At 41.2% G+C, this 14536-nt stretch overlaps 1 protein-coding gene across 3 annotated transcripts in view; it reads left to right on the top strand.

Annotated features, from left to right (window-relative positions):
- Positions 1–14536, top strand: part of SMAP2 (small ArfGAP2) — a 44774-nt gene that overhangs the window by 17372 nt on the left and 12866 nt on the right. For all 3 annotated transcript variants that reach the window (XM_045859308.1, XM_045859309.1, XM_045859310.1), the window contains 2 exons: positions 12490–12623; positions 14067–14152. In XM_045859308.1, coding sequence (XP_045715264.1) covers positions 12490–12623; positions 14067–14152 — 220 coding nt within the window. The remainder of the gene's footprint in view (positions 1–12489; positions 12624–14066; positions 14153–14536) is intronic.

The raw sequence follows: 14536 nt of genomic DNA on the forward strand, positions 1-14536 counted from the left end.
CCTCCCCTTTTCAGAAAAGCTATGACTTAGCCGCTACTTTTCTAGCTTATTCATACATGGTTTAAGCAGAGTCTTTGTGCAGAGGAAATTGGCTAGAGCCAAAATATCATGGGCTACCCCGAGACAAGGAATAGCAAGGACACTCTTTCCCCTAACTTTCTGTGCAAGATATTTCTATTACCTTTGGATGATTTTCTGAGTAATCAGCGATTCAAATCTCAAGTTCACGTAACACAAATACCCACACTAGGGTTTTGTTTTGTTTTTAAGTATACTAAATTAGGCAGTTGTAAGGGAGCTCACAAAGATAAAAGCAAAAATGACACCCAACAACAGAACAACCGTAGGTGAGTGTCACAGGAGAACACAGAGGGCCGTGGGAGTCGGAATGGGATGGAGGAAGTGGATAGGGCAAGAGTTCAACAAAATGATGTTTTGCAAATGGAACGATCCCTGTAAAGCTGTTGTGAGAGACTTTAAGTTGATCCTCGGAGTGTAAGTAGTCCAGTTTCTTATGGGTCAAAACGGAGAATCTCCGAAATATGAATTCAGGAAGGAGAATGCACAGGAAGAGACAAAAAGGTGCCCCAGGGGCCCCTGAGTGCCCTGCTTCTCTCTCCCACGTTGGGTAGCTGCTTCTGGATCAGTGAAGCGGTGGTCACATTGCCGCCTCTGCCCTGATGCTCTGCTTCATTTATAGACACCAGTCACTTCCTTTGGTCTTTCCCCTCAGCCCTGTGAAGACTGTTTAGAACCTTGAGTACAGAGAGGGAGCAAAAAGGGGAATTTACCACAAAATATAAGAAGTTAAAAAATAGTCACCCTTGTAAGGTTTAGTTGCTGACCTTGCCTTGGCTTGTTCCCAGTTCTGTTCCACTCACACTCCTGAGACTTCGGTGCCTTGGCTGTAGGTGCAGGTTCTTAATTACCTGGCTTGATTTCTTTTTTCTTGGCACCAGGTCCTCCTCTGTGTGTGAGGTGCTATCTAAGGACCCACCCCTCGGAAATTTACTCTCTAGAGAACTTGACCTAGAGGTAAAAGCCCAACTAGCCTTCTTGTGCTGCTGCTCACTTAGGGCTCTTTCACTCATTTCTCAGTAGATAGGCCCCCAGGCCCCTTCCTCAGGACACTGGCATAAGAGACATTATCCTCCAGGTGAAACTCAACATTCTCCAGGAAGAATGAGGCTCCCACTTGGAGATCCAGCAATATGTACCACACTTTTATACTAGTCTCTCGTGGGAGCACTTATTTAACAAAAACCAAATAATTCCATGATACCAATTTTCCTAAATTAATCTATTCATTTAGGGCTAACTTAATTAAAATATTAGTAAGTTTAGCTGGTGTTTAGTTTTTTGTTGTTGCTATTTTACATCGTTTTTATTTTATTTAGAAAATATTTTATTTATTCTTAGACAGCGGGGAAGAGAGAGAGAGAAACATTGATGTTTGAAAGAAACATCCATCATTGCCTCTTTCACTCCTCCAACTGGGGACCTGGCCCACAACCCAGGCATGTGCCCCGACTGGGAATTGAACCAGCAACCTTCAGGTTCACTGGCCAGCACTCAATCCACTGAGCCACAGCAGCCAGGACTATATTGTTTTTAAAACCAAACTTTATTGAGATAAATATTGTTACTTTTATAGATTTTTAATAACAGCTCACTGTTTTCTTATATTGTTTCATGTCGAATTTCAATAAATGGTTTAAGTAATAGCAGATCTTTTATTCCAGTCAAAGTACAATAGTTATCTGTTGAATTCTGGAGTGCAGTGAAACAAATAATATGCTTCTAAGCATTATATTAAATACAATTTTAGAAATTATAATAAGAGAGCAAATGTGGCATCAGATAAATAGCCATTAATTAAAAACAGATTAATCAAAATTACTTTTAAAGAGAGAGAACATAGATAGGCAAATGTTTTCCTGTGTTTGTGGATGTTCAGGAGCTGCTATTGTGGAAGCTTAATCTCAACTGAACGTGACCCTGGGTCCCTCAGACCTCAGTTTAACCCTCCTCCTTTCCTGGAGGGAGAGAGACACACACTGACCCTCTCAGGCCTCTGCTTGTTCAATAGCAGGGGCGAAGGAGCCACTAAAGGAAAGCTTGGAATCTAAACTCTGTTTAGCCAATATTTGTCTCATGTGACCTTTTTTTTTTCCTTTGCTCATTGAGCTTTCTCTCAGTGGATGGAGATGCCAACCAACTTCATTGAGCTTTTCCCCCCATGGGACATAATCCATCTCTGATAGAAGGAAGTGTTTCTTTCCAATTGTCTCTCTAGGTCTTTAGCTGTCTTTCCACAGGAGTTGTACTTCTGATGTTTTCATACACTTTGGGAAGCTTCTTTTTTTTTTCTTTTTTAAGATTTTATTTATTTATTTCCAGAGGCCAGTGGAAATGTTCATTTCCCTTTTATTAATACCTGACCCCTGGATAAGTAGAATGTGGAAGGGGAAGGGAGGGAGACAGAGAGGGAGAGAAACATCGATGTGTGAGAAAAACATAGATCAGTTGCCTCTCACACACCCCCAGCTGGGGACCTCACCGGCATCCCAGGAATGTGCCCCAACTGGGAATTGAACCAGCAATCTTTTGGTTCACAGGCTGGTGCTCAATCCACTGAACCACACCAGACAGGGCATCTTTTTATTTCTAAGCAGTAAATTCCCTCCTTGATTAATTCTCTGTGAAGTTTCATTAGATGCTCTTGATATAGCTCAGTCGGTATTTGTGGACAGTGTCCCCCTGCCCCTTTTTTAAGGGGGGAAGGGAGAGAGAAAGAGAGGGAGAAGAACATTGATGTGTGAGAGAAATATCGATCAGTTGCCTCTTGCACATGCCCTGACAGGGGACAAGGCCTGCAATCCAGGGATGTGACCTGACCAGGAATCGAACTGGAGACTTTTCCATTTGCAGGTCTGAGCTCAACCCACTGAGCCACTCAGGCCAGGGTGACAATGTCTCTTTTTGACCAAAGGAAACAAAATTCTTGCAGAATGAACCAGATGGAAAGGGACTTCTCTTGCAGAGCATTCTGAGAACAAAGGTTGAGTAAGTCCTTATTTTGGTCTCATGGTTCCTTAAAATGTTGGTATTTACAGAAGTTCACGGTTACTGTTTATTGTTATTTTGGAAAAGAGGACTAGGTGAATTCTTTTTTGTGTAGATGAACACAGGTTTGTAAACATGCCTCCGAGCCCTCCTTAAATGCTCCAGGATGGCACTGGTGTTTCTGTGTGTTTTGTAGTGAATCACAGGGGGCAGGGATGTAAGGAGTGGAACTGAGGTAACTGGCATTAGAATTGTTCTTAAAACAAATAAACTCCTTCACTTGGACTCCTAATTTTTGTGCTAGAGTTAAGGACAGGCCAAGACAAAGAGAAGTAAGCCCTGTTTTCAAATCAGTGTTTGTTGATTTACGTTCTTCCTTTTATTTAAATTAAAAAAAAATTTTAAGACCACCTAGTTGATTCAACATGCCGAACGTGTCCTTGAACAGCAGTTTGGGACCCAGGATCCTGTGCAGACCATGAGGCCCTGTGTCCATGTAATGAATTCTTGACTGTTGACGTGACAGAGAAAAGGTCCAGGTTGAAATAGTGCAATGGCCACGTAATGCAGGCAGAGAGTGTGGTTATCTCCCTTATGATTATGAGTCAAGTATGGTACACAGCTCCATGTCTTGAAAAAAAAAATGAATCATGAGTAAAAATAGAAGGGGAAAAGATAGCCCAGATTCTGTTTTTTGTCAGTTTTCTCAGCACATAAAACTGTTCCTTTATTTTTTTATAAGTTTAAATATTTCCTTTCCTTTATCAGCCATCAATGTTTCCCCTTATTTAGCTTTAAGACACTTCTTGACTAAGACAGATTCTATACTTTTGGAACTAAAGATACACTGTACAGACCTCAAAGTGATCTACTCTTCAGCCGGCTCAAAATTTGATAATCAGTGATCTCATATAGCTTTTCCTACTTCCTTTTGTGAAGAAAGAAAAGCCTAAACTATTTCTCTCTATATAGTTATGCCAGCCACAAGTTAACCTGTCCTTTTTAAAAGGAGATTTTATTTATTTATTTCTAGAGAGAGGGGAAGGAAGAGAGAAAGAGAGGGAGTGAAACACTGATGTGAGAGAGAAGCATTAATCAATTGCCTTTCGCACGCCTCCAACCAGGGACCTGGCCTTTAATGAGGCACGTGCCCCAACTGGGAATCAAACCAGCGGTCTCTTGGTTCGTGGGATGACGCCCAACCCACCGACCCATGCTGGTCAGGGCTGACCTGTCCTTAAAAGCACCCAAATATAAATGACTTAGCTACTTAAAGTAGAGATATTTATTATGTGTTCCAGTGTCTTACAGCCTCATTTAAAAAAAAATCATCCACTTCCTCTTTAATTTTATTTCAAATTGATGTTATACAACTAGAGTTCAGTCGAAAGAACATGATGAATTAGAAGGAATGTATAAGAAACCACAAGGTCTTTTTTTATTTAAAAATGTGACCTGCAGCATGTTTGTATACTTTGAAAAATAGATCACTAAGAGCCCCTTCCTCAACCGCAAATGGATAGTTATCAGGCTCCTCCCCGCCCTCCACCACCATCCTTCAATAGTGCTCCTTCAGCCACCACTGCTCGTGTCCAGGCTGTGACTTGCTCAGCAGCAACCCACGTCCAGTATGAATCTAATGGAGGCTTTGGGAATCGCTGAAGCCGTGGCCTCCTTTTTTTTAATTGAATTTATTGGGGTGACATTGGTTAATGAAATTACACAGGTTTCAGGTATATAATTCTCTAATAACATCATCTGTGTGTTGTATTGTGTGTTCACCACCCCAGTAGATTCTTCCTTACAACAAGCCAGTTTTTTGTTATGTTTAAACTAGTCACAGGCTCCATGAACTGAATTTGACTCAGTTTTTTAGGTTCATCAAGTCCTAACATTTTCATAAATAAATCATCTTGTGTTGCATTTTCAGAATCATTCACTGAAGGTCACACAGGAAGGGACCTAAAAGTTACCTACAAATCAGCTAGTAGAGCTGCAGTAGCAGGAGGACCCTGGGGCTTACTGTGCAGGGGTCATTTCCCCCCCATCCCTGAGAGCGGGTCATCCAGCCTCTGCTTGAACATCTGTACATACTGGGCTTCTACTAGTTCCCGATACGCTGCATTTGTTTTCACACAACCTTAATCGTTGGAACATTCTTCTCCAGAGTGTGCTGAAATTGACTTCCACTCACTGATGCTGCTTCTGCCCTGGGAGCCTCACCTGAGTAAACTAATCCCTTTTCTGTGTGATAGCTCTGCCTTTGAGGGGTTTGAAAACTTCTCCCTTCATTTTCCAAAACAGGAAGCAGTTTTTACTTTTATCTTTCCTATTGATGAATTCATTTAATAAATACATTTTGCATGTACTATTTGCAAGCATTGTGTTAAGTGTTTGGGATCAGTGGTGAAGGGGCATTTTCCTTGCTCTCTAGAGCTCACAGTCTCTTTAGGGCAAGAGAGAGCTGTGAGCAACTAATTATAAAAGACATTAAGTATTAGAAGAACAAAGCATTCAGTGGACTATTTAGTAGCCACAGAGAAGGTCAAGATTTATTCCATTGGAGGGCCTCACGAAAGAGTTGATGGTGGACCACATTTTGAAGTTCGTCAAGCAGGAAATGGGGAGAAAGCCACTCCAGGCAGATAGAACAGTGCAGGCCAAGGTTTAAGCGCAGGGCATGTTCAGAATGATGAGTCGCTCAGCACGTGTAAAGCACAGCCTCTTAAAGGGCGCTCTGTGTTGTGTGAAGGAGTTTTAACTTGTCCCACAGCCAGAGAGTATATAAAAATGTAGAGAATAGATATTTTGTAACCCTACTACCCAGAAAAAATAGCTTTTAATATTTTACTTATCCTTCCAGATACTTTTAATATTTTTGCTTTTAATATTTTACTTATCCTTCCAGAAGCTTTTAATATCCTTCCAGATACTTTTTCCGTGCCTACATGTACATTTATTCATACTCTTAAGCAAAAATGGTGTTGTTCTATGCACACTGGTTTAAAACTAGATTCTAAAATTAATATAACATGGAGATATTTCTAAATGAATTTATTTATTTCTAAATAAATTCGAGAGCTACAAATTGTTTTCTCTATTGTATGGTGATACCATAGTTCCTTTGTGTAATATGTTGATGTTTCTAATTTTTATTAGAACATTCTTCATACATTTCTTTGTGTACTTTACCTGTTGCTTCCCTGGTGAATTTTTACAGGCAGTGGGAGAGGGGAGTCAAAGGCTTTACTTACTTTTAACTAATTTTTACCCAAATTTGCCTCACTGCTATGTGTGAGGAACTGTGTTACGTGCTGGGAATATGACAGTGATGTCACAGCTCTACTCTCTGCTCTTGTGGCACTTATAGTTTAGTGGCAAAGACATGTGAAGCAGCCAAATAAATATATGATAAAGTGTGATATGACTTAGAACAAGTGAAGGGTAAATGAAAGTTTATAATCTTTAAAAAGTCTTTATCTTTTATATATATATACCAAACTATACACAGAGGAAATGGTGTGATATTTGGGATTTGCCTGAAAATGTTGCAAGATTGGGGGCGAGGAAAAGTAGGAGGGTGTATAGCTGAAGCAAGATTGGCCAGAGATTGACAATTGCTGAAGCTGGTGGTTAATTATACTCTGTTTTTATGTGTTTGAAATTTTCCATAATAAAATGTAAAAACAAGAAGAAAAGATGGAAGAGAGATGATAATCTGACCTACATTGAGGAGCCAAGGAAGGAAACTTTGCAGCTGAGACCTTTGTGATATATGGGTGCTGACCAGGCTGCAAGTGGTGGCTGGTGGCTGGGGAAAGAGCTTTTTTGGCAGTGGGAACAGCATGTAAAAAGTCCCTAAATAAAAAACATGTTGGTGTTTTGAGGAAATGAAAGAACGCTGGTGTCGTCCGAGCTGAGAGGCTGGGGAAGTAGGGGTGGGCCAGATCATACAAGACCGTGGAGACCATGTTAAGGATTTTATACTTCAGTCTGACAGTGATAGAAGGAAGACTTCTGTAGAAGGGTTTTAAGCAACTGAGTGACGAAGTTACGTTTGCTGCTTTAAGAGCTCGAGCTGCTTTGTGGAGAATGGTTTGGGCTCGGGTTTGGAGGAAAAAGAACTGTGAAAGTGCAAGTGGAGAGACATTAGGAGATCATTGCTCCAGTCCGGGAGATCTGGTGACTGTGGGGCAGGGAAGTGGTGTTGCACGTGGAGAGGAGAGGGGCTGATTTGAGAGATGTTTTGGCTTTGGTGATGGTGTAGATATGAGGGTCCAAGGAGAGAGGAATCAAAGATGATTTACACATTTCTGACTGATGCATCTGAGTGGTTGGAGGCGGACTTCATTAAGATGGAGAAAAATAGAGGAAGAGCACGTTTTGTGGCAAGAGATAGAGAACACAGTTTGTGATGTGCCTAGAAAATTTATGCCATTTGCATTTTCACCTTTTACATGAAACTACATGAAAGGTTTGTACATGGAGGCCTGAGCTGGAGATTTCTGTTTTAGGAAGATCCTGGTGGGAGTCTGGAGACCAGTTAGTTGTTAGTCCGTGAGCTCTTTGCATCGGGAATCTCATCTTTATTGTCTCTGCCTATGTATCTGTAATAACTAGCACACAGAGTGCTTGGCACATAGTAGATTCTCAAACACTATTGAAAGAATGACTGGTTAGGGGCGAGAGATGAGAGGTGTAGGTAGAGATGGATAGATTTTGGGAAAGTTTCCAAGGTAGATGCAACAGGGCTTGGATGTAAGATGGAAGAGATTTTCTCTCCCACCCTTGACCTTTAAAGAGCTTTTCAACAGCTTTATGATGCCAGCAAGTCTACATATGGACATTGATTTTTAAAATATTTCATTTTTTCCCCTCAACATTTATTTGTTTGGAACTCCATAGGTTAGAAGCCATCGAACTGTAATTATGATAATAGTAGCTCAAGCTCTATCTGTAACTCTCTAGTTGTTATCTCTGCTGACTTCTCAAGCCCAGAATCCTTCTAAGCCTAGCAGCTCTGGTCATGGGGGAAGTTTCAGCAGCAAGAGAAATTTGTAGCAGAGCACCAGAAGTTACTGGACAGCAGAAGCTGTCCAGGATTTGAATATAAATTGGATATTACTTATGTGCTTTCCATTTTACAAATGGAGTCATAATCCCTAGAGAGACATCAAAGTGAAAGTCCAGTGTATTTGTCAGTGTAAGCCCAGATTTCCCTGGTGCTGGTACTTACTACAGTCTTAATTCATACCCCACATTCATATAGCTTCTTTATTTTCACTGATTCCTTATTGAAGTATCACTGCAATTATACGTTAATTTTTTAAAAGATTTTATTTATTTTTACAGAGAGGAGAAGGGTGGGAGAAAGAGGGAGAGAAACATCCATACGTGGTTGTCTCTCACACGGCCCCCAACTAAGGTCCTGGCCCGCAACCCAGGCATGTGCCCTGACTGGGAATTGAACCTGTGACCCTTTGGTTTGCAGGCTGGCACTCAATTCACTGAGCCACACCAGCTAGGGCTTATATATTAATTTTAATATTGCTTATGGTTCCTGAGCCATGACCTTGTTGTGTTGTGCTCATCACCACCAATTAATATCATCCTTTTGTCCATCCTCTGCTTTCAAAAGTGTTCAGAATATTGCCTCTCAGAGTCAGTATTTTCAACTTCAAAATGGTATCTTTTATATTTTTCTCCTGGTTGCCATGATTGATGTGTACTGGACAATTGGTTTATCTTTGCAAGTGCACCAGACTTAAGTCCTCTGGCCTTGTAGCAGCAGTGCCAGGTGCTGTGGAATCCAAGCATGCCGGATTGACAGCTCTGGGCCCTCCTTGGTATGCGCAGTGGAGGCTTGTGCGGGCACAGGGGCAGCGTGGGCTAGGTAGCAGAGAAGGGAGGCAGCTGGGGGTTTGCATCGTGCATTTTCAAGGAATATTTTGAGGGAGATAAAGGAAGCTGCTTAAAATTTCATGTTTTCTAGAAGACTTTGAAATTGGATCCAGGTTAAATTCCTTCTTCTATTCAGTCAGTCAACTTTTGTTCTGACACTTTAGGACTGGAACTCATTCCTGTCTAACAAGAATCATTCTCTAGAGTTGTATGGAGTGGTGGCATATACATATGAATGAATTAACCAGCCCTTATCAATGAGGAGGATGAATTGGAAATAGGTTCTGGAAATCTCATTTGATACCACTGTCCCTCTGCATTCTAAGAACTGTGAGGTAGATATTATTATATACATTTTATAAATGATGAAACCGATATTTTGGGAAGTTTAAGTATCTCTCTGAACGTCATACAGCTAATTATTGATGGAGCTGACATACAAGTCTAAGTTTTATCTGGTGCAAAGATTGTACTTTTATTTTTTAAAACATTTTGTTTATTTATTTTTAGAAAGAGGGGAAGGGAGGGAGAAAGAGAGAGGGGGAGAGAAACAACAATGTGTGGCTGCCTTTCATGTTCCTTCTACTGGGGACCTGGCCCGAAACCCAGGCATGTGCTCTGACTGGGAACTGATCTGGCGACCCTTTGGTTCATAGGTCAGCACTCAACCCACTGAGCCACACCAGCCAGGGCAAGACTGTACTTTTAATAATGTCACAGTTTTCCCACATTTTCAGCCATATAAGTAACTTTTGTTTCTTATTTTTTCTTCTCCAATTTTAGAACCTTTTATGGAACATGCAGCTATTGACTGATAAATCGAGTGGCTTAAAACTAAAGGAGGCTGAGTGCCCAGGATAGAACTATCACTGTTTCCCTGGGGAAAGGTTGTAGGAGGGGCGTGGGAGGGGGCAGAGGAGGCTCTCCTGATTTTTCGTGAAAGTATTACTGCCTGTATTTCTGCACCACGGCCTTGTTAGTAGCTCCAGAGTATCAGGTCTTAGTCTTTTGTTCCTCAGAGGCAGAGTCTCTGGAAGGGGGTCTGGAGAAGTTCCACAGTTGTGATGGTGGTGGCTTAGAGGACTGGGAATCGCCTTCTCCAGGGAGCCAACAGCGTAACCCACATTCCCTAGCTAACTTTTTAATTTAACTCTTAAAAATAAAAGAAAATTTGTTTCAATTACAGTTGACATTCAATATTATATTAGTTTCAGATGTACAGTATACTGGTTAAACATTTATGTAACTTATGAAGTGATCACCCCATACGTCTAGTACCTGTCCGACACTACACGTAGTTATATATGTGTGGACCGTACATAGTAATACGTAGCTATTACAGCATTACTGACTATATTCCCTGTGCTCCACAGCTTACTTTAATCAGTGTTTTTGGCTTCTGGATTTGTTCACAAATATATTTTAACTATTTTATCATGAGTTCTGGAATCTAGAACAAATGGAAAATGGTAAAGAAACTTGAGCCATTAACTTTTACTCCCATTTTTAACCCTACATAACTTAGATCATATCTGAATTCCTTTATGAAATCTGCAACCTAAAATAGACATACAGCCTCCTGTGAAATTTCACTCATATCTGTTTGAGCTTTTCGTTTTGTGTTTATGTGACTCCCTGTCACAGGAAGAAGTGTGTGAATCATTTGTGTGTGGATTAGCTATACAGCAGAACTATGCAAATCCATCTAGGGACTCAAAGGGACTGAAGGTCATTTTAGAAGATAAATCTGAGTCTGCTGCGATCATAGCGATGGGAAAGTACTGGGGTGAAGTTTCCGGCAGAGCACACCACCTGGTGGCCATAAGGAGGATTTGCGCCGTCTGTGTTTGTAGTACTTGCCATAGTGTGTTAGTGATATCTTGTCAAAAAATTGCATTCTAACTTATAATAACTGTGGATTCAAATTTCTGAGAATAATCTGGCATATGATTCTAGCATTCCTTTATTGAACTGCTGTCCGAAACTGCAGACCAGCTGAACAGTTGTCTGCGTCTGGCCTCTCACCCTTAGTTGCTCAAAACACAAAGTCCTGTTTCTTTCTGAAGAAGATCAGTTTGTGTCTTTTCACCTCTTTATCATAACTGCTAACTTTGATATCATGCTTATTTTATGTGGTAAATTTCTGCCTAGTGGAATGATGGAGGAGGAAACATTAGTGATTTTTCAATAAGTCTTTGGCAGGTATCATATAAAAGTAAGTTGCTTTTTCCTGCAAAAAATTATGAAGACAAGTTTGATAGTTTTCCAGAGTGATTATTAGGGTGAGCAAAGTTGGCAGGGAATGAGAGATTATGTAATGGTTTTTCATTAAAATACATATCTAAGATTTCTTGTTTTATTTCAGTGAGCATCCTTATGTGACAGTCTTGAATCTAGATCAGGGGTATCAGACTCATTGTATCTGGGGGCCTCATCAGCCTCGCGGTGGCCTTCAAAGGGCTGAATGTAATTTTAGGACTGTGTAAATGTAACTACTGCTTAACAGTTAAGTGAGAGCTCGGCACTGCCGCTGGGTAGAAACAAGGTGCGGGCTGGATAAAACAAGGTGGAGGGCTGGATTCGGCCCGTGGGCCTTGTGTGTGTGCCACCTATGGTCTAGGTGATTCTGTATTTGGGTAAAGCAGGGGCATCAGCCCAAGGTTCTCCTATTAAGTTCATCTGGATGCATATTTTATGGGCCTGGTAGGGAGAAGAGGATAAACAAAGTTTTAAATTTCAGGTTGAACCTCGGGCTGGCATGGCATGACTGTATCTTTTTTCCTAGCAGGAAAAGTGAGTCCAGGCCCACCACCATTGAAAAGTTGCTTGAGGGAGGGCTGTTCATGTGGGACTGAGTACAGTGCGACATAACTGGGCCCTGTTCTCCTAGGGTTTTTCTTTGTGTAAGCAACAATATTATAGCATCTACATCTCAATACCCATATGATTAGATATTGTGAAAAGCTACTCCACACAAGAATGTGTACTTCCATTTATACGCAATGGCATATCTGTACAAACAGAAATTAAATGTATGGTTGCCAGGCCTGGGGTGGGGGTAGGCAGGAGTTGGGAGGAATGGGGAGTGCTTGCTTATGGGTTTGAGATTTCTTTTGGGGGTGATGAAAATGTTCTGAAATTAGACAGTGGTGACGGTTGCACAGCTGTGTGAATACAGGGTGGCGCAAAAGTAGTTTTACAGTTGTGGGTACTCGAAACAGAGTTTATTCTTGTATTATTATTTATTAATTATTCTATATTTTCCATATGAACAACTGTAAACCTATCTTTGTCTCACCCTGTATACTAAAAACCACTGTATGATATAGTTAAAAAAAAATTAAAAACAACAACAAAAAAGCTGACCCATAGTGGAGTGAACAAAACCAGTAGAGAGGCGATTGTGGTAACAATTCTCTCACTTACATTGTAGCAGAAATGTTTGATAATCTAAATATTACAGCTTGGGCCTTGAACATTGTTTTAATTTGTACTTCACTGTCCTGTTCCTGACCTTCACAGGGCCGCGATGGGCCTCCTGGAACATCGGTGTGTTCATCTGCATCCGATGTGCTGGAATCCACAGGAATCTGGGGGTGCACATATCCAGGGTAAAATCAGTTAACCTTGACCAGTGGACTCAAGAACAGATTCAGGTACTTATGCGACCCAAAGTGAGTTACTGTAGTTCGGGATGAACTTCAAACTGGGCATAAAGGTGAAGAAGATACAGGAGAATTTAGTTGTCAAATGCTTATGCCAAATTCTCATACCTTAATAGAGAAATTTTTCATCTTTCTATTTAAAATACAAATTATTCTACCTTTATTTTACTTACTTCAAAATGCAAATAGCCTGTGGTCTAGGACCCCATGTATCCAGGAGGGTGGATAGGGGGATCTTTGGATTGTTTTCTAAGACTCTTGGCATTTGCAGATCTAACATTTGTAGTTTTAGATATTTTCTAAAAACAAAATTAAAAAAAACACCCTCTAACTTGCAGACTTGTAACATTTTATTGCTAAAATGCACATGTGCCTCTTGCTTGCTGTCAGGTTGGTGGGCTGGGGGTGAGACCCTGGGTCAGTGAGCCCAGCTGGCCTCAGATCGGCACCTCCGTGTGACCTCGTCTTCCCTGTTCTCTCCCTGTACTGAGACTTCTCGTACTAATTAATTAGAAACAATATTCTCTTTCTGAGGGTGGAAGAGTTGCTCCAAAGAAAACCCGTTGCTAAAGTTGATAGTGGAAATAAGAGGTTATTCTTAACCAGAACATGACTTTAGAAATACTTTAGGCTGTTTTTGTAGATTTATTAAAGGTCTAAACATTGAGCTATATCAGTATTTTTCAGTTCACTTTCCTGTATCTTATGAAGGAAATTACGTGCCTTGGAGCATTTGGGAATTTTAATATTTTATAAGTTCCTGGGATTTATCTCTCACAAGTGTTAAGGAGTTTATTAAGCCTCGGCCCGTGTGGCTCAGTGGGTTGGCACTGTCCTGCAGACCGAAGCGTTGCCGGTTTGGCGCCTGGTAGGGGCCCCAGCCTGGGCTGCAGGTTCCCTCCTCCGTTGGAGCGGGTGTGGAAGGCAGCCGGTCGATGTCTCTCTGTCACATCCATGTTTCTCCCCGTCCTTTCCCCTCTACAATTAAAAAAAAAAAGCCTAGTTAAAACACATTTATTGGTAACTAAGCTGAGCAGGTTAATCAGTAGTATAAATTCCAAACGTAGTTACTGCCTGTGTGTTGCCTGCCCGACGAGGCGCTGATTATTGCTGCCAAGTGGACGTTTTGATTGGTAGCTGCGTGTCTTGGACTTTCAAATGGGATCTTGAGTTATGACTGAATTAAATATACCGTGTCAGATCTTTCAGGGAGAGGAGCTCATAGGGGTTGGGGTTGGGAAAGACAATTTTGGGGGCAGATGGTTGGGGGCAAAGGAGAGAGAATCGTGGGTCAGAAATCAAAGTACACGGGTTTCAATCCTGGTTCTGCCACTCACTAGGCTGGTTCTTCAATTGTAAAATGCTGTCATTGGTTGAGTTTTCCAGTTCTTCCCAGCTCTGACATTCTGTGTTCTCACATCTCTCTGACTGCAGTGCATGCAAGAGATGGGGAATGGAAAGGCCAACCGACTTTATGAAGCCTACCTTCCTGAGACCTTCCGGCGACCTCAGATAGACCCGTATCTTTTCTGGAGCAACTCAGAAGACTGAGTGGTATTTTGGTGATTTGGGAGAGTCACATAGACTCAAGACCCATGATCTGTCTGAGCAAAGTCAGATCTGATCTGTGTGGATTAGTTGTAGCTATGTTTTCTCTGTCTCCTGCAACCAGGACCCCCAAAAAGAATGCATAAACTTTCTATGTCAGAATGGCGGTTTTGCGTGGGGAAAACTCATTCAGGAATTAAGACTGCAGTCTTTAGCTGTGAATTCCTCTGTAAAGTGACATCTCCAGTAGATTTTGGATCTCTGACGCTATTGTTTGGTAAAAATAGTTTAATATGTTGTGTTGAATCAGCAAAACTACTGGTCACTTTTAGGGCCTTTTTATGTGAAAGAATTAA

The sequence above is a fragment of the Phyllostomus hastatus genome, unplaced genomic scaffold (assembly GCF_019186645.2).
Source record: "Phyllostomus hastatus isolate PE091 unplaced genomic scaffold, TTU_PhHast_1.1 phas_scaffold_182, whole genome shotgun sequence".
Classification (NCBI taxonomy): domain Eukaryota; kingdom Metazoa; phylum Chordata; class Mammalia; order Chiroptera; family Phyllostomidae; genus Phyllostomus; species Phyllostomus hastatus.